Source organism: Coturnix japonica, chromosome Z, assembly GCF_054131305.1.
Source record: "Coturnix japonica strain WE chromosome Z, WE-NBRP24, whole genome shotgun sequence".
NCBI lineage: Eukaryota > Metazoa > Chordata > Aves > Galliformes > Phasianidae > Coturnix > Coturnix japonica.
In genome coordinates, this window is record NC_140702.1 from 68,878,523 (window position 1) to 68,902,836 (window position 24,314).

General features: G+C 42.5%; 1 protein-coding gene and 1 long non-coding RNA gene across 29 annotated transcripts in view; one reads left to right on the forward strand and one right to left on the reverse strand.

Annotated features, from left to right (window-relative positions):
- Positions 1–17,360, reverse strand: part of CELF4 (CUGBP Elav-like family member 4) — a 714,329-nt gene extending 696,969 nt beyond the window's left edge. For all 24 annotated transcript variants that reach the window (XR_014939851.1, XR_014939849.1, XR_014939852.1 and 21 more), the window contains exon 1: positions 16,872–17,360. Coding sequence is in view for 19 of the 24 variants with exons in the window: in XM_085530178.1 (XP_085386304.1) it covers positions 16,872–17,151 (280 nt within the window). In the remaining 5 variants the exon portion in view is untranslated. The remainder of the gene's footprint in view (positions 1–16,871) is intronic.
- Positions 17,361–19,244: 1,884 nt separating this feature from the next.
- The window catches only part of LOC107305733 (uncharacterized), a 154,527-nt gene continuing 149,457 nt past the window's right edge, over positions 19,245–24,314 (forward strand). For 2 of the 5 annotated variants that reach the window (XR_014939856.1, XR_014939858.1), the window contains exons 1-2: positions 19,245–19,333; positions 20,784–20,876. This is a non-coding gene — a long non-coding RNA (uncharacterized LOC107305733). The remainder of the gene's footprint in view (positions 19,334–20,783; positions 20,877–24,314) is intronic. The other 3 variants (XR_001551880.3, XR_014939855.1, XR_014939857.1) reach the window with 2 other exon arrangements.

A 24,314-nucleotide genomic window follows, 5' to 3' on the forward strand; every position in this document is an offset into this window, starting at 1 on the left:
ATTATGCTTTTCACTTGGCTCCTGTAACACCCCTGAACTTTATTATTTCATCTGAACTGCAAATTTCCATGGATCCAGCAAAGCATTCAAAAACTTGCCCAACTTTAAGAGCCTATTGCTATCTGGGAGGCTTTTCACAATACAAATTATGCATATGCTTTTCAGGATTAACCACTCTATACCATAACTTCATTTCAACTGGATGAGATACAGACACTTCCCAGGGGGTTGGATGCTGTGTAGTGCATTGTTCTAAAATTTACCTATGCCTTTTTACTGAAGAGTTTCTCCTGTCTGATTGAGCTCTGGTACTGGGTCTGTGATCAGTCTTAGGTAACTTGGAAAGGATTAATCCTGGCACTCCGGGCTTGTACATGAGGGTTATGGTTTGTGTAATAGATGCAAGACTCACCCTAAGTCACTGGGAAGCAAGAAATCTGCATGCCTAACAAAGAGGCACTGTCATTGCCTTGCCTTGCCAATTCACGGTATTTTAAAAAGGAAGCAGAGTGATTCTGTTTAAAATGCACAAGACATCTGTATGGAGGATGAGACTTTCAAAGTATGACACAAGTCTTACTTTATGAGGAAGTATTATTGTTCTTCCAGAGATTGAAAGGGAGGAGAAAAACTGTGGAGTAGTTCAACCCTGCTAAATTTGCAGACCGAAGTGGCAGGCTGAGTTCTACACAGAAAGCTGGGGAGAAATCTCAGCAGTTAAAAGCCAAAAATTTGGTCTCCGAGCTTGCCATTCAAAGACAAATGACGTACTATCTTCCTACTTGAAAAAGAAGAGCAAGTGTGCTCTATAAATTGAAGGTTAGGCATCCATCCACATGCTCCTTGCACCAGACATGGTGCCTGCAACACCCAGAAGCGTGCATCCAAGTTGACAGCAAAGTTCAATAACTGCAAGATGAGGAAGGATTCATTCACTTTAATTGTTTCCACGATTTAAGAGGCAGGCACCAGCAAATTAATCTGGGCAATAGTCGAGACAATCTGCACAAAACTGGGTCCAATGTTGCTAAAACAAGCCGACTGAAATGAAAAAGTGCAGCTGTGACTCTGACTGATACCAACGCACACATGCAAACATGCGCGTGCTCAAAAAAAGGCTCCGATTATTCTCCTTATTATTTATGAACGTGGAGGAAAAGCTGAAGGGAGAACAGTAATGCACCCAGATGCTGATTAGCAGGGGATTATATTGATGATGTAATAAAAATTCACTTTGTCTCTTAAGCTGCACCAGGACAATCAGAGAGATTAGATAAAAATCAGAGAGAATGAATAATAGAAGGGAGAAGTAGCATCGTAAACTGTATCTCCCTGCAAAATATTCTACCTCCGAGTTCCCCTCATCAGAATAAATAAGAGTTGGAGGGTGTAAATACAGCCCAAACACAGATAGGAAAGAGGCTGATGTGGCTATGGACATGTATTATTTATCAACAAGCAGTCGCGTATGCACATATATGTACCCGTGTGGAGATGCAAATTCACACACACCTTCACACATGCACACCTGTCTAGCTGTGTTGAACAGACAGATGATTAGAGAAATCTGAAAAGAGAAAGCATGGTGTGTGGAGAGGGACAAACAGGCAGGGATGGACAATTGGAATCGTAGAGGAATCAGTCTGTGCAAGAAAAATATGAATCTGCAAGGGAAAAAAAAACCAAACAACCACAATGCCATCTCCAAGTAACAGGGCAAGGGATGCAAATGCAGCCTGCTCATTCTCATATATTTACCTGCACATTCACCAGCATGTGTTCCTGCATTACTCAGGGTCTCCTGGCCATGAAACTGACCCCCCTAACCATAGGGAGATATGAGAAAAGTTTTTCTCTTCAAGCACTTGCTTGAAAAGGAGCAGAACTGCCGCACGTCGAATGCTGGTTTTAAGTTTACTGACCGTGTTTAATATTTGATTAAACCTTTGGCATAGCTGACTATCCTGATCTGAATAGATGATCCAATGCTTTCCCTGGTAGTAAAGCCAAGCATAAGTAATAGCCATCCGCTGACTGCTGCTCTCTTGCGCATACCAGTAGGATTTTGCCGCGTCCGTAAACCTGCTACCTGCTTTGGGATTCTTTTCAACTATTCAGTATTTTCAACTGTGCTTTACGGAATGAAACAAAAGCAAAAACACAACCACAACGCTTCCTTGGCCATGCAGGGGGCTGCAATTTATTAACAGATAAACGAAAAATCCCTTCCTTCTCAAGTAGTCCGTGGCTTGAGGATATTACCTGTACTCCTCACAGTACTTTTTGCCTGTAGTTTGTGTTATCACTGGCTAAATACATTACAAAATTCTCATCAGCTTTCTTGGCAGCTTGGGGATGTTTGTGTAGTTGCACACACACACACACACACACAAACACACACACACACACACACACACACACCGCAATTTTATAAATAAATCACAGTCACAGGGGTGAGAAGAGGGCATGCAGTGCTTTGTGAGGGAGCAGAACAGCAAAAAATAAAGGACAACACCAGGATTAGAGAACAGGCTGAGAGAGTTCCTCTGTGCCTCTGAATGGCTGTGAGATTGCCACCAAGGCTGGGCATACAGGGAATGAGGGAACACTGGCCTGGGCTGCTCTTTCCCTGACCTCCAAGATGTGAAAGTATCTAACTCCTCAACACCACCACTGAGCAGGCCTAAATAATCAGTATACATGCTTTACACCTCAAATGAGACAAGGCTTGCCAGGAGAGCTAATATCTTTTATTAGACCAACTGATAGAGTTGAAAAAAATAGACAAGCTTTCAAGCACACAAGGAAGTCTGTCTGTTTTTTTCCAGCTATATCAGCTGGACTAATAAAAGATATTACCTCTCCTTACAAATGTTGTCTCATTTATAACCTCAGACCATCACTGCTAAAGCTACAGCGTGACTTATGCCTTAAATACACACAAAGCTCTTTGCAAAGCCGGATATCATAAATTCCTCTTTAGACACAGCAAAATGAGGAAGAGCCAGGTCTAGGAATGGGATCTTGCAGGACACAGGAGGTTAGTAAGAGGTCCAGGCTAGAAATGGGGTCCTAATCCTTTCCTACCCACCTCTGAAAGAAGCAAGCTGATGCAGCGCTACACCAAAGCCTTATCTTGCCTTTTTGCTTTAATTCATGGTTGCTAGAAAAAGGTCCTGGAACTGAGGGGTAGCTCTATTGCAAAACAGCAGGAAAAAACATTTTTGCAGGAAGCTGAACTGTAGCCCAAGAAGGGTCTGCCAAGAATAGTTAAGAATAAGCTCACGATTTTAAGAATTCAAAGGAAAGTGTATGAAGGATTTTTGTTCAGGTGTGAGAAATCTGCTGCCAATTTAATGAAAAAGGAAAAGTTAAAAAGAAAAAGAATAAAGGTTCAATTGCCTTGGTGAAATTATAGACCTACTGCACTGTTGTGCTTTTTTTCCCCAAATCTCTGGAAGAGGACATTGAGCTTTGAATCTTAAAAGAAAGAAGCCTTTTCTATCTGCACATTCAATGGTTTAAGCACGGGGATATATATGTTTATGCGTGTATGTGTGTGCATAATTTGCAGATCTTTCTGTTACTACTCACAGTTTTTTTAATTCTTGTGAAGAGTCAGTATAGCTGCCTTTTCCCCAACCCTGTTCAGGGAAGAGCTGAGAGAGAAAAGAGGCGGCTCATGCAGATGGGAGGCTTGGAGTGGTGACTCTGGCCATGGACCAGTCAAGTGCTCTGCAGGGGTGATGGCCAAGAGCATCACAAGGGCAAAACAGCAGTGCAGAGCTGAACTGAGGGAACAGGAGCATGAAGAGAGACAGTAAGAGCTGGGCAGGTGGGGCTGGGCTGGCTGGACTTGGCTCCAGCAAATGAAAAGATCATGAGCACATGTAGGGTAGAAACATAGGCATTAGGGGAAGCAGGCATGTAAACTTAAAGTCATGTGTAGGGAAGGGATCTGACCCCTGAGGGCAATGCTGAGTCCATCGTCCTCGTACCCAGGCTCAGACCTGCAACCTTTTCCCAAGGAGGAAGCTTGGCAAGGGAGGATAAGGAGCTGGTTCTGATTCTAAAACAAGATTAAGCAAATTGAGGGGCTGGGAAAGGAGAAGGGAGCAAGCAGATTGGCCGGCACTCAGACTGATGTTTTCTGCCTGGTGGCACAGAGCATAAACATGGCTCTGGCTGGTGGCTCAGCTATTTCTTTGTGCATTGAGAAACAGCAGCCAGGAGCCCTGTTCCTGGATCATCATAGGGGAGGCGACAGAGTAATGACACACCTATTGAGCAACTTCTTTATAAACAAACTCATGAAACCTAATTTTACCACCACCTTTCTGGCCTTTTTCAATGAGCTGGTCAGTAACAAATGATCATTTAATGGCACAGAGCAGCCGTTATATGGGAGAACAGATTGAGGCTAATATAACACATGTTCCCCTCCAAACAAAAACCCAACATCTCTCCTATATCTTTTTCTTCCTTCCCCATCTGCAAACACTGTCAGTAAAGCTGAGTAAATATATAAATAATTAAACAAACAAATATTTTCCCTGCTGCCCCCAGGCCTTTGAATCTGAGACTTCGTTGGATTTCAGACAAGCAAACAGCATCACGTTCACACACTCACTCTGCACGCACGCTTCCTCTCCACCTTTGACAGAATATCATTGACTTGAGTGCACTGTGATGATTTCAAATAGACCTGGGGTAGATAATCAACTGTACACACACTGTACACATATGCACACTCCAGCTCTTCTATTTATTTCATATAAAAAAATGTAAGCACAGTGAGGTGGAAAAACAAAATACCACATACACTGCTATTGATGAACTAGCTAAAACTAGTACTGACATTAAAAATAAAAATTAAAAATAAATAAATAAATAAGAGTAATAAAATAATAGAATAATAGAATAAAATAGAGGGGAGCCTGATTTACTTGCTGGTCAGTCACCAGAGCATAACTGCAGGAGATAATCTGAAAACTACCTTTTAAATGAAAAGGATTCTAAACGAATTTTGTTGTGACTGGCTACTTGAGATCACTGGAATCTTGTTTGTCCCCCACAAAAAGCAGCTTCTTGAACACTAGCCCCAAAAATCTCCTTCTGGACTACCTCACTCTGCAAAAGACAAGGACATTCACATTCCTGCTTAAGGATTCATGTGGCTTCTGTCTGTTATCCATGAGACTGGGTCAGAGACTAACTATTGACTTCACGGAGCATTGGGTCGGTCCTCAGTAAATGGACGACGACTGCCAATTCCATCTGCTCACACTAAGGACAGGAGTACACTTGTCTGGAGGGAACTTGCTCTTTTTACTGACCCAGGGAAAGCAGATTCCTTCGGCTTGATCCAAATTACATTGCAAACAATAGGTTTGGCTCAGACCCTTACAGAAGAAAGGTGGGATGCAGCCCTTCATCAAATCCTTCAGCCTTGCGGCTCCTTCAGTTGCCATAACAATAAAGAGTAAAAATGTGATTCACTAAAATATATATTAAAAAAAATAAAAAATAAAAAAAAATAAACGGAGAGATTACGAAGGCTGAATCCCACTCACACAAAGAAAATTGTCAGAATTGCTGTTGACCCTTTCTTAGCAAAACAGGGACAAATTTGTATTTTCAAGTAAAATGAGCAAAGCTAATTTTCCACCTCCCTACTGTGCTTTTTTTTTTTTTTTTTTTTTTTTTTTTTGGCTAGCTTATTTTCCTGATCTACAATGAAAGAGGCTCTGATGCAACACACTTGTCATCAGGGATGTACCAAAACCTTTCCTGACAGAAAATGAATGTTAAATTTCTGCCACTGATGTCTCCCTCTTAAAAAAAAGTCCAACTGGCCTAATACTGCAGATGAGAAAATGACAGATCAATAACCTGAATCCAACTGGAATCTTCTGATTGATTCAACAGGTTTCAGATCAGGCCTGAAGGCACCGAGCTTAAGTGACTCCATCAGAGAGTGTTGGTGATTAATTATCCCAGACCTGATTAGAACTCAGCCACCCTGGTCCCTTGCTGCTTACCCTCACCCACCAGATCTTTTCCATACTTTGAAAATGCTCTAATTTCAAAAGAGCGGTTCTGAGTTATGGCAGCCACCAGTAAACAGTATAGAAGGAATGGCAGTGTTTGCTTTCCTTACTTGTTTAATTTACTTTTAACTTTTACTGTATCGAGAGTAGAATATAAAACCCAGAATCTTTATATCACCATTACCTCCTATGAGATCTTCACATACATTTTCTCTTGCAGTTTATAAGGATTTACTTGCTTTTCTTTTTCTTTTTTTTTTTTTCTTTTTTTTTTCTTGTTTGTCAATGATTAAATTTGGGATATAATAGTTTGTAAGATACTCTAAATTGTCTCGGTCCAGACTCTTCCAAATAAATATGCAGCACTGCTATGATTTTAAAGACTTTGCCAGAGGATTTCTGTTGGTTTTCTTGCCCATTCCTCACTTCCACTCCTACTTTTTTTCTTTTATTGCCAGTATCTTGAATGAGATTTCTTTTTCTTAAAAGAAAAATAAAAAATCCACTGTAAGAAAAAAAGAAACCACACACAAAGAAAACAAAGCCAGAAAAATGACCAGTTTCTGTCTGAACACACATAACAGAACAAATCCTGCAGAACAGCATAACTGAATAATAGTTTATCTTTTTTTTTTATAAAAGAGGGTGAAAAATTGAATACTTGTCTGTGTATTATTGAAGATGGAATAGGATCAAATAAATTGCTTTTAAAAGCAATTAAATGCTCACAAAAGAAAAACACTCGCCTTGTAAACTGAGAGAAGAAATAATGAAATGCAAACCATCTTGAAACTATCGTATGGTGACTGGAACGAGAGATTTCAGGCCGAATGGTACAGCAGGATCGCACAGCATACCTAGACAAGGCAGCCTACAGCTGAAGAAGGAGTTAGGAAATTCAGAAAGCAAGATGATCTTTGTATCTAGACTTACAAGAGTGAAAACCTTACAACACTTACACTGCATGCTATCTACAGCTGCTGCCCCAACAAGCGGTACATTGCAGAACTGTCCATAACTTAAGGCCCAGTGGAAACCTTGCTGCAGGTGAGGTCGGGTATTCCTGAAGACTTTAATCAGCAGTGGAGCAGATCTCTGCACACTCTGCAAAGCTATTTTCCATCAGTTGTAGTCTGTGTATAGCACATATATCTTATTTTTAACCTCCTTTCCCCAGTATTTTTAAAATGATACTAAAAGTGTGAAAAATACAATAAACAGAACCCTTTCACTGCACTGCTGCATTAGAAAAACAGCTTTCTGGGTTCAGTTCTGCTCCATCCTGGAGTTTCTCCAGGCCTCCGGGTTCTCTGCAACTGCCAGGCAAAGACCTGATCCTACAGCAGGAGGTGTCTTGTCCTATTATGGGGCTGGAGAGGCTTGGGGAAAGAAACAGAGCCCTGTCTGGAAGGTGCAAGGAAGCACTTTTCTCTGGATTGGCTTTCAAAGAGTTGTCAGACAGTTGTGGCTCCTCTGTGAAAGGTATCTGCCTCTCCTTCTCTCCCTCTTTCATGCACCATTTCAAAGAATTGCATCTTTACCTTATTATATTATTAGAATAAATCAATATTATTAATATTACATGTGGGCAATTCTGTAAATTCTTCTTAGTTCTCCTCCCTGCCTGTTAACAGCAGGTACATTATACAGTCTCTGGTTAGACTGGTCAACCAGGCTATCGATAGTCTTAATAAGCAATATCTGTATTGTGACCTTTGCTCGCAGAACTGAATCTCTCCTACAGGGCTGTCATATTCCTTAAAGAAGTATTGATAAGCTCATTACTGTATTGCTACATATAATTTTAGGTGTGATTTTCACTCACCCTCAAGCATCTAGTAACCTAATACCTTTTTTTCCTACTAAAGCATTGGCCCTTTTACAATTGATCAAATAATGAATTAGAGCATTATAGAGAGGAAACATAATCAGGGGATTTCTACAAGCACACTGTGATATATCTTTTGATCTTCTGACAACCTTCATCCCTCTGGATCCTAGGAAGGAAGCACTGTTTTATAGGGATATTATTAGGCTGATGCTGCTTTATACATCTACCTGCAAGAAGCTACCGAATCCGACAAAGATATTTGTGTGTGTTTGCAGTGAGTGATACGTACTATGTGATGCGAATCTATCCTTAGGGACTGAAAAGGAAAGGAAATATGCACAGATATAAGTCTGCCCTTTCTATACATGCATGCATACACAGTATTCGTGTATTATGTACACAGGCATTTGAATTAGGAACAGGCCAAATAAGCAGTCAGATCTCATCAGACCAACTCTGTCTGCAAAGCCCCATTTTTATTCTGTTTGAAGAAGCTTCATGTCCAGTTATCTGCCCCAGCGTACTGGGAAGTCAGCTGGGTTGCCGCAGAAATATTTTGGAGACTCAGACACAATGTACAAATAAACCAGACATGGATTAATTAAGTGTGACTGTATCATTAAATTAGTATAATGAACAAACAACTACGTATCATATTAAACTCTGCATATAATTCCAGGAATAGTCTGTTAAGTCACCTGCCACTTTCACATAAGGATAAGATCTTTGTACTGTCTTTTAGATAGGAATTATTTGGAGGTATATGCCAGTCTTAATGTATATGTGTCTCTATAGAATGCACATTTTCATTAATATGCACATTAACAAATGCTTGCACATGCATATGATACACAAATACAGCAGATGCATTTGTATCTGTCTGAAAACTCAAATTCTTATGAAAGTTAATTCTTGGGGGCATTGTTCAGGCAAACCATACTTCATCATAGTTACCAGATTTAAATAAGAAATTACAGATCTCAGAAACATAAAGGGGAAAAATAGTTTGCGTTATGAACTCTTCCTGCACTGCACATTCATGTCGCAAACTGTAAGCAAGTTTCTGGTGGCAAAGTACTCGGGCAGACCTAACAGAGATGGCACACCTCTCTGACAATATGCATCCCTGGGGACACAAAGATTGCCAACAAAGCTATCTATGAAATAGTTAATATTAAACAATGATTGTCCATGTTCAACAGAGGAGGAACAAGTAAACAGATAAGGATGAGGTAGATCGAAATCTGCATGCCTCATTGGCTGAGCTGTCGGATATTTCTAATGCATTTGAAGGGTTTGTTACTAAGAACCTGCTAAGTATCTTTAAACCTTTGATCTGTAGCCAGTCTTAACAAAGGTGACAATTAATTAAAGGAGAGTGCATTGCAATAAAGTTACATCGTGGTCAGTTTATATATACTGTCCAAAGCTGGTTCACAGAAGTCACTGTCAATTAAAGTCTTCTTGGAGTCCAGTTCATTATCAATTTTTCCCCTTGCCTCGATCAATATTTTTGGCTGCTTCTGCTTGACAAACTTAACACAATGTCTATATCTATATGTCTTGCCATTCATTTACATGGAATAGATGGCCATATATGATTTATTTTTAGCCACTATGTATGGTCAGACACTTTATTTGAGAAGTTTAGAGCTCTCATCCATCTTTATTTTAAGGAACGACAATAATAAGCCCTCTCTACCTTCAAGGGGATGTCAGGTGGATATAATGAATACACATTAAAAGCTGCATTCACCTGTGTGTGTATTCAGGACATGGCTCATGCTGATGAAAGCAAATAAATGCAGTATCTGTGGTGCCATCCTGACTTCAGTCCACCTCAAGTGATGCGGCACATAGAGAGTGATGCAAGAGATCCTGCGGTCCCCAAAATGCGACAATGCATCCTGAGGAGTTACGGAGAGAGAAAGGTCTCTATAAAAATACCCCATCTCAGTCAAAGAAGTGGCAGTAGAAGAAAAACTATAACTTATCCTCACCATGGATATTATTTTATCCTCTTTCTGCTGCAGAAAGGATCAGACTGTCATGACAAGCCCCAGAAACAGTCGTACAGGCATTAGTGGAACAGTTATGCAGGTGAGAAATGTGGCAGGGGTCAGGCTTTTTTCAGTTCCTCAGCATCATTTAAGTTTTATTTTCACTCACTGAAGAAAAGCTAAGTTAAACACAAGCTATCAGGCACAGAAGCTGGTTGTGTTTGCTGCAAATGTGGTTTTCCTGCGTTAATCCACAACCCTCAATTTTAACAGGAAAGGGACACACACAATTTGCAAATGTGAACCTACTGATGCAGTGGCAAAGCCCTCATGAACTTCTGCCCAGACAGCAGAAATGGGGTCTTCACTTCCTCCTGAAAAAAAATGCTGTGATTAATGAAACACCAGCTTCATTAAGGCCCAGGACTCAGCTTAGCTCACCTATCACCTCTCCTGGTTAGCACAAACACAGGGCACAAACATGACAACGCATGACAGAAAGTTCATACTGAGCCCTGTAGTCTGCTGTCATTGAGTACTGTGGTAAGGCTAATGCCAATGCCAACACAAGTCTTTGGGCATTGGATGCTTTTCTCTCTATTTTAAATGCAGGTACCTGGCTCAACAGCCTCAATCATCTTCCCCACTTTTTCTCTCTTGGAGCCATTACTGCCTGTCACATAAACCCGCCTGGGTTCACACTTGATTGACGGGAGGGACGGTAGCATCTCCTTTAGTGTCGTTCTGTTCTGTCGGGTCAGCGCGGCTGGTATGCATGTGCACAGAGTATGCATGATAAAAAAAACCCCTCACGTCTTGCTAAAAACTGTGGCTGAGTATTTCCAGCTCTGAAGGCTAGAGGAGATCCTCCTTGGTCATCTGGCTACTTTTGCCCCTTGTTCTTTGCTTCATGCATTGGAAATCCTGTGCCCTCCCTTGCCCCCATCCTTGACAGATGCAATCTTCTTTCCTGTTGAGCACAAGACACTTTCTGAAATCTCACTCACTCTTTAACCAGGCAAAATTTCCAGATAGTCTCTGATAACTTCTTTCTAAAGACTATTCCATCAGATGCCTAGCTTTTATTATACAGTGCAATTTGAATCCCTTGCTAAAGAAGGCCCTGTCTGTTGTACTGGTTACTGGTAGAAGCAGGATACGGGATGAGATGAACAACCGTTTTCATCCACGGTCACATTGATCCTCAGTTTTTTCCCTCTACTTTAATGCTGACATTTCCAATCTTTTCTGGATGAACCCAGAGAAAAAATAAAATAAGATAAACAAAAAATAAACGATGTTCTGTTTCTGTTATTATTCTTCAGAAATAAGTAAATTCCTGATCCACCATCTAATTAAAACCTTGTTTTGGCCAAATAAAGACTACGAGTTTTGGAAGTTGAAACTACTGCAGTCTTTTTAGAGGGGGAAAAAAGAAAAAACTACATTTTATTTCCTTCCCCAAAATACCCAGAGGCATTTGTATGTGTAGATATTGAGGGGCAGAAGCATCTATAAGTGCGCTGAAAATGTAACACTAACTTGGAGAAAGGAGAAAGGTAAGAGAAGAAACAAAAGCTTCCAAAACACAAACTTTAATTTCTTTCTTTCTTTTCTCCACATTCTATAACTTTAAAATAAATGCATTCTTGTGAGGATGATTAGTTGATATGGTAGTGGGGCTAGTTGAAGAACAGCTTTCAGTGCAAAACTTAACAGCCAAGCGAGAGATTCCAGAAAATTTGAGTTTGTACTCGAAATGCTGACACAACCGTAACAACAGCATCGTAACTGGCTGCAGCTGCTTTTAGAAGCCAGAATCTATGTCCAGACCCCTGAAAAAAAGAGTTAACACGTAGACTTCTAATTTATGAAGCAATCTAGGCTATTCATTTGACATTATCAAATATGCATATAAGCTCATCTTTATGGGAGAGTATAATATACAGGGGGATTTTTCCTCTCTCAAGTTGCATTTTGATTATTTTGAGGAGTTGTTCTTTAGACCTAAGGCATAAACTCTCTTCCGTTTTATTCCAGTTTATTTGTGCATTTACCTCCCTAAAACTTCTCTGGTTTATAACCATACTAAATGCTGTATGTGTTTCTTTTAGCCAGGCAAGCCTTATGTTTCAATTATGGAGGAGTTTTTTCAGCACCAGTATTGCATTGTGTTTCTTTTCAACTACATTTCCATTTCTCAAAGGCAATGTGTGTGAATGTGTATGCATCACTTTTTTTTTTTTTTTTTTGTATTTATACACACACACAAATCTATGCACTTATACATATATACAAATATATCACCTGAACTGAACACACATCTTCATTGCACTTCTGAGTTTCTGCGGTATCCAAAACATTTATAGACATCCTTAGACTTAACAAGGCTTTAATCTTTCTATCATCTATCTTTGTAATCAAACATAACAATATAATGAATGGAAGCCTTGTTTACCTACCCCCTAGGTATTTTAAATTCCAAAATTATTTATACTTTTGAGAAGGTATAGTGGTAAAAGAATTAACTATTCTTTTCCTACTGTATTTTTCTAGCTTCACTGAATACCTTTCAAGTGAAGTTTGGGTCAGGTAGGTACACCATACTAGCCACAGGACTACAATAGTGAATGCTGGGGAGGTTTTCGGGATTTTGTGTTTTCCCCTCTCTAAACAATGCTAGAAAGAATGTTGTAGCTCTCAGGTCCACATAAGATGCTTTCTTTCTCACTGTACGCTGTCTCCACTCTTTAAAGTGCGCTCACCTGCATGTGTTTCAGTAAATCTCAGTTAAGTGTACAATGTTTATTTCTTCTGACTTCCTAAATAGAATATTATGGAGACCTGTGTGTTTTAAATTAAAACACACTCCAGACCTTGGTTACAAGCATGCTTCAGTAGAAAAGGCTGTTTAAACCTATGGGGACAGTCCTATATTTAGATTACATTAATTCATAAATATTATACTAAATACCACTTAAATTGGCCTTAAATGACTTCAAAGATAATGCATTATAATATGGCTGTCCTGAGAGCACTAACCTTTATGTCTCCCAGTAACTCAGCCTTTAAGCATACACCACTGCTAGATAAGAAGGGGGGAAGTTATGAATGAACGGCTTGCTAAATTGTTCAAGTGTGATTAGTTAACTCCGTGTGCGCGCGCGCACGTATGTGAGTGTGTGGGTGGGTCAGCTCTCCCCGGTAGATCTCTACCCGCAGATCTCAGCACACAGCCTCTTCCCAACCCTAGAGCAAAGTGCCACAGCAGGAGTGCGTTTCTGCCCCGTGTGGAGAGAAGCAAGGATGGGGGGAATATGTAGCAGCAGTGCTTGTGCCATGAAAGATTATTTTCTCAGAGAGCTGGCAATTCATTCCAATTGCCATTCAATTCCATTCAATTCCAATTCATTCCCACGTCCCCTCACATGCTGCTTCCCCTATACCCTCTTCTCCATTTGTATGGCTGCAAGAGAATCGTGCTCCCCAGCCTCTTTTCTGGTACCTGGCGTGGCATGAGATGGGTCTGCTGGTGAGAGCACCTAGGACTTCACTGTCCCTTTCTGATAGCTTTTTTTTCTTTTCTCTCTCTCTCTCTTTTCTTTTCTTTTTTTTTTTTTTTAAAGCAGGATAGTTATGTACTTCATCTTCAGGCTCTTAATTTTCAATTTCCCTCCGATATACAGAAGTGTCACCACAGAATCTTTTCATAATATTTTGAATCTTACACATCCCATGCTCTTATTTCAGTGGATTTACACCTGAAATGACTCCGGTTGCTACGTTTTTACTCTACGCTCATTCCCCTCTCTTCCCCTCCTGCAACGCAAACCCACCTTCTCCCTCTCCACACCCAAGATTTTCTTTCCGTACACTTAAATAAACTACATCCTGCTATTAACCCTTCAGAGTATACTACTGCCACAGCTTCATCCTATGGATTAGGAATTTTATCAACTGATAGTGATGGATCAATTAATGTACAAACATGATGCATCACTTATGAAAAGCATTTTGGGGTTTCATATTGCCATCCTACCCCCAAGAACCAGTTGGACTTCTTTATACAGTTCTTCACCTATGCCTCCAGCAAAGCCAAAACAGGGAGATCTGAGTGAATACTATGTTTCACATGACTGAATTTAGAGAAGGGAAAAGAGAAAGAAAACAGATTAAAAATGAAATGAAATGAAATGAAATAAAAAAGCCAAACACAATCCTCATCCTTCAAAGCCCCATCATGCTTTTTGACTTAATAGTAATTAATCACTACTGGCAAGAAAGTAATTTTTTTTCCAGGTAGCCAGAGGCACATTTTTATCAGGATTAGCTAATAAATCAGTGGCATTGCTAGAAAGGAGTTCAAACTCTTCTTGGATTTACTAAATAAAACCAATCTCTGAAACGTCGGCAGCTCGGTGTCTATTGAAGCTTCACTCAAAACCTAACCTACGATATAACAATCAACATCATCATTTTTCCTTCCAAAGTCCAAAACTTCTAGGGTGTTAAAAATGACTGTTTCTTTCAAGACTAACACATACAATTTGGTTTCACAATGTGACAAGAAATCCCACCTGGATTTTTTTCCTATGTTTCAGCTTTAAAACAGAAATGAAATGAATGGAAATGAAGTTAGTATCTTGTTTAATTCAGGAGTATGTGTTAAACATATCCAAGCAAGATAAATGATCCCTCACTCTCTCCATCTCTCCCTCCCCCCTGCTTCCTGAGTTTGTCTTTATGAATACAGGCATACAGTAAAAGCAAAACTGAACAACATTCCCATCTATGAAACAGAAATTAAACTTAGTGCATAGATTGATTAACTGTATGTTTAAGGTAGAACAAAGCAAAAGAATTAATTCTCATCAACCAATCAAAATAAGATCCACAATAAAAAAAACAAAAAACAAAAAAAACCCCAACAACAACAACAAAAAAAAAAAAAGAAAGAAAAAAAAATACAATACGAAAACCTTTACCTATATGTTATCTCAAACATTTCATCTGTGCTGAGTGATTCTCTTCCGTGTAGCTTATTCTGTGGTTATTTTTTATTTTATGGAAACCTTAGATAATTTTTGCAAACACATGCGTGCACACGGGCTCGCTGGCTACTCATTATGCCTCATCTATCAGACAAGACCTCCCAGGACCTTTCCTTCCCTGCTCTTCCTACTGTTATTTTGTTGTTATTATCAGTAATTGTTCTAGAGTGAACATCATGTTTAGAAGATGTCCATCAGACCTTGATGTGGCTTCTAGGCAGCTAGCCTGAAAGGAAAGCTAGGTTCAGAAGGGATAGGCTGATCACTGTAAATATGAGAAGGGTGTCTGGAGCAACCGGCAATACCCTGTAACTTGTACTGAGTCCCCAGTCCCCGAACACTGGATGTTTTCTGTACCCTGTGTGACACTGGTACTTGGCACACCCAAGGTATATTTTAATTTACATTTTCTTAAGGTGGAGAGGAGGGGAGTGACTGGGAAACGGAAAGAAATGCCTCCTAAACATCCTATTAAGTTTAAGATTTACAACTTGCCATGGCAGCTGGAAAGCTGGGAAGACACTAATGCTGTTCCCCATGACTCTCCACGCCAGGAGTGAATCGGCTGGAGTGGATGTTGCTATTGAACCTCTCTCGTAACAGATACAACTTCTACTCACCCCATGTTCCCCTGCACAGCCCTTTTTTCCTCCTGCACTATGTCTGGAGTCACACCCTGCTTACTTCTGATCTAATCTTTTTTTTTCTTTTTTCTCTCTTCCATCCCCTTCCCTCCCCCCCTCCAGTAACTATATACCTAATGAAATAAACACACACGTACATGTACATACACACACATGCATTATATATATAGATGCTGAATTAATAAAGTGACTCACTATGCTTCCACTCCTAAGCTGGGCTACCGTGCAAATTATCTTCAACTTCCTCTATGTGAGTCCTACTTTCCCACCCAGTGATCTGAGCATCTTCCCCGCTACTACACACACCCTCCCCCGTCCCAAAATGTAGCATCCTCTAATCTGAAATGCACCACTGGAGAGACTAAACAGGGAAAGGAGCAGGCAAAACTGGAGAGAGCAAGGCATTGCATGGGGAGCACGTCCTTACTGCTTTGAAAGCAAACCCAAAAAGTTCCCGGGATGGACTTTGGGCACACTAGAGTAGTGCTAGTAATATGCCTACTCAGAGACTTCTCTGTTCTGAAACTGAACTGCAACCCACCCCTACCGGATTACTCTCTCCAGCACATACTCACTTTGTGATTCTATACTTCCCTCCCCGGCAGAGATGTTTTTATTTTTATTTTTAAATTGTTTTTATATCTCTGTTCCCACACTGAGCAGAACCTAAATGAACACCCCCTCCACTCCCCCAGCAAATCACTCTGCTCTACCACCAGTTTCGGAGCAGACTGCAAGTAAGAATCCTAACAGAGTTAAAAATTAAAAGAAAAAAGTAAATAGAAGAAGAAAATGCAAGGCTGCCAGTGCCCGATAAACAACAGTTGTAAAATAGGGGCTTCCCAGCTCCGCGGAAACACGCGGACAGACGGACACACACCCCTCGGTGGAAAATGTGCAGCTCCCAAAGATAAATAAAGAAATCCTCTTAATCTTTTTCAGCACCACCAGCGTGTGGACAGCTGCCTGTAAACCCAGCCTCCCGCTCCGGCTCTCGCCTGGACTCTCCGGCTTTCACAAGTGGCAGCATCTTGCCCCTCTAAAAGGGGGAAAGACATAAAAATACTAAGAAATAAAGCAGAGGGAGCTGACCCCCTTCTCTGCTTCTCTCTCTTCTCTTTCCAGGAGGGTCTATTATTTCTTTCCCTGCCCCCCAGCCTGCTGCCTCCACCCCCGGCCAGCCAAAAATGAAATAAAATGAAATCGAAAGGAAAGAGAAAGAGAGATCCAGAGAGGGAGTGAGAACCTGCCTTCTTCTCCCGATCTCTCCCGGGAAAGTTCAGGAGGTAACTCACCTTTGTGCATGCCAGTGAACCTGTCCTTCAGCACCGTCAGTTCATAGATCTTCCCGAACTCCTCGAAGAGCGGTTTGAGGTCTTTCTCGTCCAGGTTACGGGGGATCTGCCCAATAAAGAGCTTAATGGCATCGTGGTCCTTCATTGGGATGGTGGATGGGTTTCCGGGACTATGGTTTAATCCGTTCATATGCCCGTTGGTGCTGGGGTTGCTGTGATTGCTACTCAGGCTGGTATTGTCTGGTTGTCCGTTTGCTAACGTGGCCATCTTTATATACATAGAGAAAATCTTCTTTCCTTTTTTTCCCCCTCTTCTTTTCTCTCTCTCTCTCTCTCTTCCTCTCTCTCCCTCTCTCTCTCTCTCTCTCCCTCTCTCTCCCTCTCTCTCGCTCTCCCTCTTTCACACACACACACACACACTCACACACACACACACTCCTCCCTCTCCGTCTCTCTCTCTCTCTGGGTCTGATCTGATTTTTTTTTTACATTGAAGATCTGTGTCCTTTCCGTTTAAACAGGCTGGATCGGTTCAAATTCCCAGCCAGACTAGGGGGTGGGGTGTGAGTGTGTGGATGTGTGTGTGTGCGGGGAAGGAAGGCTGGGGGTGGGGGATTGCTTTTGCCTCTACCCTGCCTAAACCCCCTCCTCCCATCCAACCACCCCCCCCGTCTGTCTGCCCGGGAGAAGCTCAATGGTATCTTCCAACACAGCCCCCGGCTATAAATAGCACTAGGCGCATGGCTCTTTGAGAGACAGTCAATTTCTATTGTGCCAAGTGAGCAAAGGGGAACGGTTGCGTTTTTAGGACCAATGATGATGATTTTTTATTTTTTTTTTTCCTTTTCTTTTGCAAGTCCTCCGATCAATCGCTGTCGTTATAATTTCAGTGATCATCAGGAAATCTGCCTTTCATTTGAGAGGGGGAAAAAAAACACAAACCCAAGGTGTTCTGACTTTTTCCTATTATGATGCTGTCTCTTATTTATTATTTACTCTTATTATGAATTCGCAGTTGATAATAAAAGCAGTTGAGATACGGACGAATCCTCGGTCTCAGAGGTTGCTTTTGCTATTGTTGTTGTGGTTGTGATGTTACAAGCTCTCTTTACTATATCTGTTCTTGTTGCCTCTAAAAAAAAATATGCATGCTCTTTATGCTCTTATTTTTAAAATTATACTGCCGATGATGACATCAGGCTAGGAAAGGCACAAACTGTATTGTTGTAGGTCTCTACAGAGAGAAAAAAATAGCGAGATGACTATTAATTTTCATGCTGCCCATATTTATTTTACGTACAGTCAGTGCGGGTGTTATCTCCTCTGTGTGCGTGTGCGTGTGTGTATTGGAAAGGGATTGATTAGATAAGATTTTCTTGCCCGACTTTCAAGCCATCAGGATATTCTGTCTCTCTCTGATGGAAACATAAATCGTATTTTGTAGTCATCAGGGATCGGGAGTTGCTTGTCCGGACAATGCTCTCTAGACAAAGTGTACTGTATGGTGGAAATGAAATCAGATCTCCTTTCATAGCATCAAGGGGTGGGGAGGGCAGAGAGGCTCGGATTAAGGACACAACTCCCCCTTGTCCCCCAAATAATAATAACAATAATCCGGACGGCAACAAAACAAGGCGCTGCGTGTGCTCAGAGCTATTTCCCTGCCTTTTTCTCCTCCCGGCTTTCCCGTGCGAGCCGTGCGGGGATGAAGCTCGGAAAAGCACCAGAAGGCGAGACGGGAGCAGCCTGCGAGTTACCTGGCCTGAACCCCTCAAGCCCCGCGCTCCGGGTGCAGCTCCCCGGCGACAGGTTATTCTCACTACTGCCGCGCTGCTCTCAATCCCCCAGCCCCACGCTCGCCCCAGGCCGCCTTCAGGCACCGCGGGGGCCCCGGGCCATTGTTCCCGGTGCCGCCGGCTGCTCCCCACGGCAGAAGCGGCGGCGGCGGCCCCTGGGGGCGAGCTGGGAGCGGGACCCCTCCGGCCGGCAGTCCCCCGAGAGCTCCGGGCAGGGCATCGAGAACACGTGCGGCTGTAAAAGGAAGGGGCAGCCGCGGAAGAGGGAGGTTATTAGTTACAATTCGCGGCGTTCGTGGGTGTTTTATTGACCGGAATTTATTTTTATTTTTGTTTAAAAATAATAAGAGTAATAAGAGTGAAAAATAAATAAATAAATAAATAACAGGACAACGGTCTGTTTGTAGCAGCAGGGACAGCTTTCACTTTATTTGAGTTTTGTTTTAATAATGGAGCAGCAACGTACGGTACTACTCCCGTGTCCCCCCGCGATCTCTCTCCTCCCCCCTACCCCCCCCGCCTCCTCTCCGCTCCCCACTCCCCCCCCACCTTCCCCCCCCCACCCCCCCCAAAAAAAAAAAAAGAAGTCCTAATCTATGTAGCTCTGCTATCGCACTATCGCAGCAACTCCTGAGACTGTGAGCCCTCCCCGTCTCAAAGCAGGAGGTGAGCGCGAAGCGATCCGGGGCCCGGAGGGGGGTGCCGGGGCTGCGCCCCTCCCATGGGCGAGCGCGGCTCTGGGGGCAGCGGGGCGGAGACGGGCGCGGCCCCAGGAGCTGCCGGGTCCCCCTTTATCCCCCGGGATCTGCACCTGGGGGCTACGCCTACACAGAACCCCCCGGCAGCTCTCTCTGCCTTTTCGGGCTCTTTTCAATTTCTTTCGGCGCTAATGGGGAGGCAGCTGCTGTCAGGCGGCTGATGCCGGGCTGGTGGCAGGCTCCGCGCATTGTCTGCCGTCTGACCAGACGTGCTATTTATTGGGGTCTAAGGGGGGGATCTGTCTGTCTTCTCTTCCCATGCATTTACTTACGGCGTTTAAAGGCTAAAGACAAGGTCTGTCAGCCCGGGAGCTGCGGGAGGGTAAAACCCTTCAGCCAGCCCCTCTCCTCAGTTTTCAGCCCTGTGACTCACCTGCTTTCAGATCCTGCCTGGTGCCTTGGACTGTGATAAAAGAATGACAACAACAATAAACCTACATGAAACAAAATCTTCTAACACCCCCGATCCTGCACCAGGATATTAAAAATCTCCACTTTTTCTGAACCTTAAAACTGCGCTCACAATGGAGCGAGGAAGGTTCACCGAAAGACGACTTGTAAAACCTTTTGTTTTGGAGGAAGGAATAGCCGCTGTAGTGTGAACTGAAACAGCACCCAGCGCGGTTCTGTCCCGTGGACAGCTCTGTTAACACCTTGTCTGTGAGCAGGCCACTCTGCCTGCAGTCAGGGCTTATCCCAAATGAAAGCCAATTAGAAGAACATGGCAGTGAAAATAATCGTTTTGTTGGCTCTCTGAGGGTACCCCTTTCATAACAATCCTGATTTTCTAAAACTTTGAGCTGGTCTGCACCCCGTTTGAACAGAGCCGTCAGTACAGTCATTTAGAAATAGATGCTGTTCAAGTGCAGCCCCCTGGTGCACAGGCACAGCTGTGAGGGGTGGCAGGATGAAATAATATGGACACATATATTGCTACAAGGGCTCCGGGATGAACACAGCTGCTGCTGTGGATGGAAATCGGCTCTACCCCGTAAGCACCTTTACACACATAGAAGGGGCTGCACTGGATTTTAAACAGATACAGGCAAAGGAAGTGTGGAATTGTTATCTATAAACCAACCTTTGCCGAACAGTTCCCAAGTGAGAAATGTTCCCGGTGTAATCACTCTGGGTCCAGTTCAACAATCCATAAACAGAGGAGTCCACTGGAATTTTGTGAGGATAAGGTATTCTGAAACAGGCTTCTGTTTTTCCCTGAGAGTAAAAATCATTTATCTGCTTGGAACTAAAATAAAGCGCTTCCCCCTCCTTCCCCCCCCCCCACCTCCCCTCTCCAGCCCTCCCATTCTTACATTATTATTATTACTATTATTATTTCCTTGTGTGTTTACCTGCAGGAAACAAACAAAAAACAAACAAACAAAAAGACAAGAAAACACCCTCCCACCAAGCTTATCTACAACCCTTTTTCAGTCCCGCTCCTGACTACGGTTAGTATCTTCTTTTGGGAACACACATGCTATGTATTTGAGGATAGGTTAACAGCAATCCTTCCTTCCTTGGATGGCACACGACTCCAAATCAGCACCTCTAGGAAATGCACTGACAATGCCCAGCCTCTAGCAGTCTAATGCCCCAGGACCAGCCCGGGTCTGCTTGCACCTCCTGTGAGAAGGGTTTTTGCAGCACGGGGCTTTGGCTTTTAATGTTCCTTTCAAAGGGCTTGATTGATTGCTGTTAATCCTGTGAACAACTTCGGGGTTGTTAACAGGACTGCCCGCATTAGCAAAGGTACTCGCATGCATTAGTATGCTCCTCGTCCCCATGACGTCAATAGACAGCTTTCCAATGACTTCCAGGAGGGCTGGATCAGGCCCTTGCTAGCAGCAAGTTTTTAATGAACACTGTTTGATGCAGGAAAGGGAGGAATAGTAATACATCAGTCCTGAATATCTTCATTCTCCAGGAAACGAGCAGGTAAAGAAGAAAGGCAGAACAGGCTGAAAGGTTGCCGGAGGGGGATGCTTCTGCTCAGTATCAAAACTCTGGGCACAGAGCACACAGAGACACCATTCACCAAACAATAGCAAAGAAATGGGAGGCCACTCTTGTTCCAAGTAAATATCATGTGTATGAATTATGATCCTAGAGAGAAATTTATCCTTCTTTAGACCTAGGTAGCTAAATCAGACCATGTACTCCCAGATTCTCTGATGGCTTATTTTACTGCAGTTTTCCTAATAAAACATGATACTATTAAGAGTGAGAGTGCATGCTGTAATCACAATCTGAAGATGCAGCTTTCAGCCCTATTACATGCCCCAGTCCCGTGAAGTCCAGCTCAAATGGGATTGTTTACCTCAGCTGGTAGGCTTTCCAAGGAGTGCCAGCAGAAGTGGGGGCTGTTAGCTGCATAACCAAATGAAATAACTGAGAGCTGCAGTGGGGACCTCTGATACAGACAACAAAAGGATAGAGACAGGTACGTGGTAATTTGGGTGAGAACCTGAGCATTGGGGTACGGGCCCAATCCTGAAACACTTAATCTGCATTATTGTTAATCAGTCTGCTGTGGTCAGAGGGATTATTCATCTGAGGAAGGATTACTCCTGTGAACATTTTCAAGACCGGTCCCTGAATTAATGTGTGAATCAGGGTTTCTTTTTTCTCTCTCAATTTTTTTTTTTTTATTTTTATTTTTTTCTCCTCTCCTTTAGTTAGAATCGAGAAGGTTGGCTGAGGAGAGAAATGGAAAACTATTTGCATCCAAAGGAGTTTAGTACTGGATTGTAGTCAGCGTAGGCAACAAAAGGTATCATTGCAATAAAAGGTATCCTTGTTTTTGCAGACCTTTTGTTATTAAGGTAGTGCTTGTGAGAGCTTCAGGTGGTAGAGTGAAGGCTGCATACAAACCAGAGGTTAATAGAGGACAGAAAAATAGACGAGAGTGTGTATGCGCGTGTTCATATGTGTGTTTGGACACAGGATTTGTGCAGGCACATACATACACATAATTACATTCCACCCCATGAATTCTGCTATTTAAACAGAGCTCTCCAGAATATTCCTATTACCCATGCTGTGAGCACTGTAAACATGTTGTCGGAGTCCTTTGAAAAAAATATCAAGTTTATTATCTCCCCATCCCCTTTCCATAATATGTATGTCCCTGTACATAATGAGTAATGAAAGCAGGCAAGCTTGCATTGTGGAGACTATAATGCTTCATGTTAATATGGTCCTTTTCATCACCAAATCATTGTGCAATCATTAACAAATTAATGCTCACAGCGCCCCTGTGAGGAAGGGAGATTTCAGTTTAATAGGAACCCATAGCACCAGCAATTACAAAGGTTGCCTGAGACTTCCTACAATAAAATCCAGTTAAGATTTTACAATCTGCACATGTTTTTTCAGAAATTAACCAACTTGGTGCCTGTGTCCTGCTCATTTTTTAAATAATATTTCTGGAAAATTTCAGCTGGAGCTGTTTGTCTGTCCCTGAGAGGAACCTGGGGGAGAAGTGGGCTGGCTTGAACTGCGTCAAATGAGATGTTTTGCAAAGCTCTCCTGTCCCCATGCTTTGCAGTGTGATACTAACAGATGACAGGAGGTGAAGATCTTTCTCAAACCCTTTTGCTATCTCGGGGAAAATCTGCCCCAAAGTGGCCAATTAAAAGCCTTGGGAAAATGGCAGTGCTCACACACTCACTAGAGATGCAGATTTCCAAACCAGGTTACCCAGTGACTCGATTCTCACTGGGAAAGCTCTGGCAGAGACACAGGCCATTACAGCACTGCCCTGGGAAAGAACAGAAAAAAATTGGAGCCTGGATACCTGAGACTAAAGTAAGGAGTTTGTCTTCCCTGTGCTTTCAGGGACTGACAGGAGATCCCATAACGAGACTACAGCAGAAGGTGAAAAAAGACAGCTGGGGAAAACTTAGGAAAGTAGATATGAGATAGGAGGTTGGAGAAGGGACACAGATAGGAACAAACTGGTGTTCAGGATTGGGGATAATGTGTATACCAGCAAGGAAAGAGAGAACATAGCAGAGGGCTGAGAAATACATTGTCTCCATCTGAGCATAATCCTTGATGTGGGCTTAGTCCCATATTAGCCTCCCACACCCCTTCTAGGGGAAGTTTGGAAGTCAGCACAGACCAATGGGGTGTTTCCAGTAGGTGGAATGTCCAAGGCTAGTGGTGGCGTTTTTTGGGGGCTAACTCATATGGGTCTATGGGGCCATTTCACTTGGCCCCATAAACACTTCACAGGGTTTAAGAATTCCCTGGTTATTTATTTGTGTTGACCCAGTTAGCTATGGAAATCTTGGGAAGGAGTAAAGGTTGTGCTGAGCTGTAGCAGTCTGCTTCTCAGTAGGAAAAATCTGGGAAGAAAAGGTGAGAAATGAAGGGAGATAAACCTAATGGGGAACCGTCTGTCGTAGTATACCAAGGACAAAGAAGGGATTAGTGTATGGAATACAGTGTAAGAAAAGACCAGAAAATAAACTGCGGAAATTATAGTGAACCTGTGGGCTTGTAGGGACGGCAAACTCAGGGACAGAGGAGTGAAAAGATAAAAAAGAAAAAAGAGACAGATTGAGAGGGAAACTCGATACATTACCAGGTCTCGGAGGAGGAATGCAGAATAAGACAGGAATGGATCTGTGATATGGATAAGTGAGAAGAACAGGAGAATATATCTGCCTCGCAAAGCCCGCATTTCTGGGTGCCTGTATCGGGAGGCAGAATGCCCTGGTCCTCTGCAGTCAACAAATGGTACTGCACCTGCAAGCTACTCTGAGCATCCGTGCAATTAGAAGCTGAATTAGAAAGCATCTCTACAGCAAAGACTAATGCAGATTGTGCATGAAATCTCCATTCTGGAAACTCATAATATTTTAAGCATTTAAGTTCTGTTT